Below are 859 nucleotides of genomic sequence, written 5' to 3'. Positions count from 1 at the left end.
AACCTGGATATTAATGGACTAAAGTAATAAAAACTTGCATATTAATGGACTAAAGTAGTAAAAACCTGGATATTAATGAACTAAAGTAGTAAAAAGCTGGTAATAAAGGACTAAATTATCAAAAACACAGATATTATTTCATATTAAACCAAAACAAACTGTCGAAACGTTTATTTCAAGCCACATAAATCTCATTAATGCAGACTTTCTCCTGGATCTCCAATTAAACCCTTTGGAGTTTTGAGGTAACAGACGTGGAGGTTGTCGGTGTCTCATTCTGCCAGACGGCGCTTTAATCTGTATCTCCTTGTTTTTTTGTTGTCGGTGGTTTTATCTGCTCTTCTTTTGTCATCTATTTTATTAGAGCGGGAAGATTTTGGCGGGAAAACGCTGAAGAAACTGATCCAGCTGGACTTTGGGAACAGAACCGGGTTCCTACCTTCAGGCGACTCCTCCTGGACGTAGGTTCCCGTCAGGTACCGGTGGACCAGCGCCGACTTACCGCTGGCCAGGTTACCCACAATGCCCTGGGAGGGAGGCAACGCATCGTCAGAGCAGATTCAGCCTACCAACAGCTTCTTTACTGGTTGTACGTCTCATTTTATAGAGAAATCTGCACAACAACAGGACAGCGTTTAAATCACATAGATCTATTATTATCTGCTGTTTGATGGCAGCTTTCACTCGCTTTCTGGCTTCCATCAGCTGTCAGTTATTACAAATATTTAGCAAATGTCTCCATAATCGAATCAGTTTGTGCTTAATAAAAAAAAATAAAGCCTCTAAAGTGTCAATATTTTCTGGTTCTGAATGTGTAATTTATCCCTGATGAGGTCTGACACGTTGCTGCTTGTGTATT

The 859-nt window shown here is 40.2% G+C and overlaps 1 protein-coding gene across 1 annotated transcript in view; it reads right to left on the bottom strand.

Annotated features, from left to right (window-relative positions):
- Positions 1-272: 272 nt before the first annotated feature.
- LOC103368790 (uncharacterized) overlaps positions 273-859 on the bottom strand; it is a 10,825-nt gene continuing 10,238 nt past the window's right edge. Inside the window, exon 3 of the mRNA XM_008297273.1 lies at positions 273-527. Coding sequence (XP_008295495.1) covers positions 273-527 — 255 coding nt within the window. The remainder of the gene's footprint in view (positions 528-859) is intronic.

The sequence above is a fragment of the Stegastes partitus genome, unplaced genomic scaffold (assembly GCF_000690725.1).
Source record: "Stegastes partitus isolate 25-593 unplaced genomic scaffold, Stegastes_partitus-1.0.2 Scaffold1204, whole genome shotgun sequence".
NCBI lineage: Eukaryota > Metazoa > Chordata > Actinopteri > Pomacentridae > Stegastes > Stegastes partitus.
Note: the sequence above shows the minus strand (reverse complement) of the source record. Positions and strands in the feature narration are given on the sequence as shown.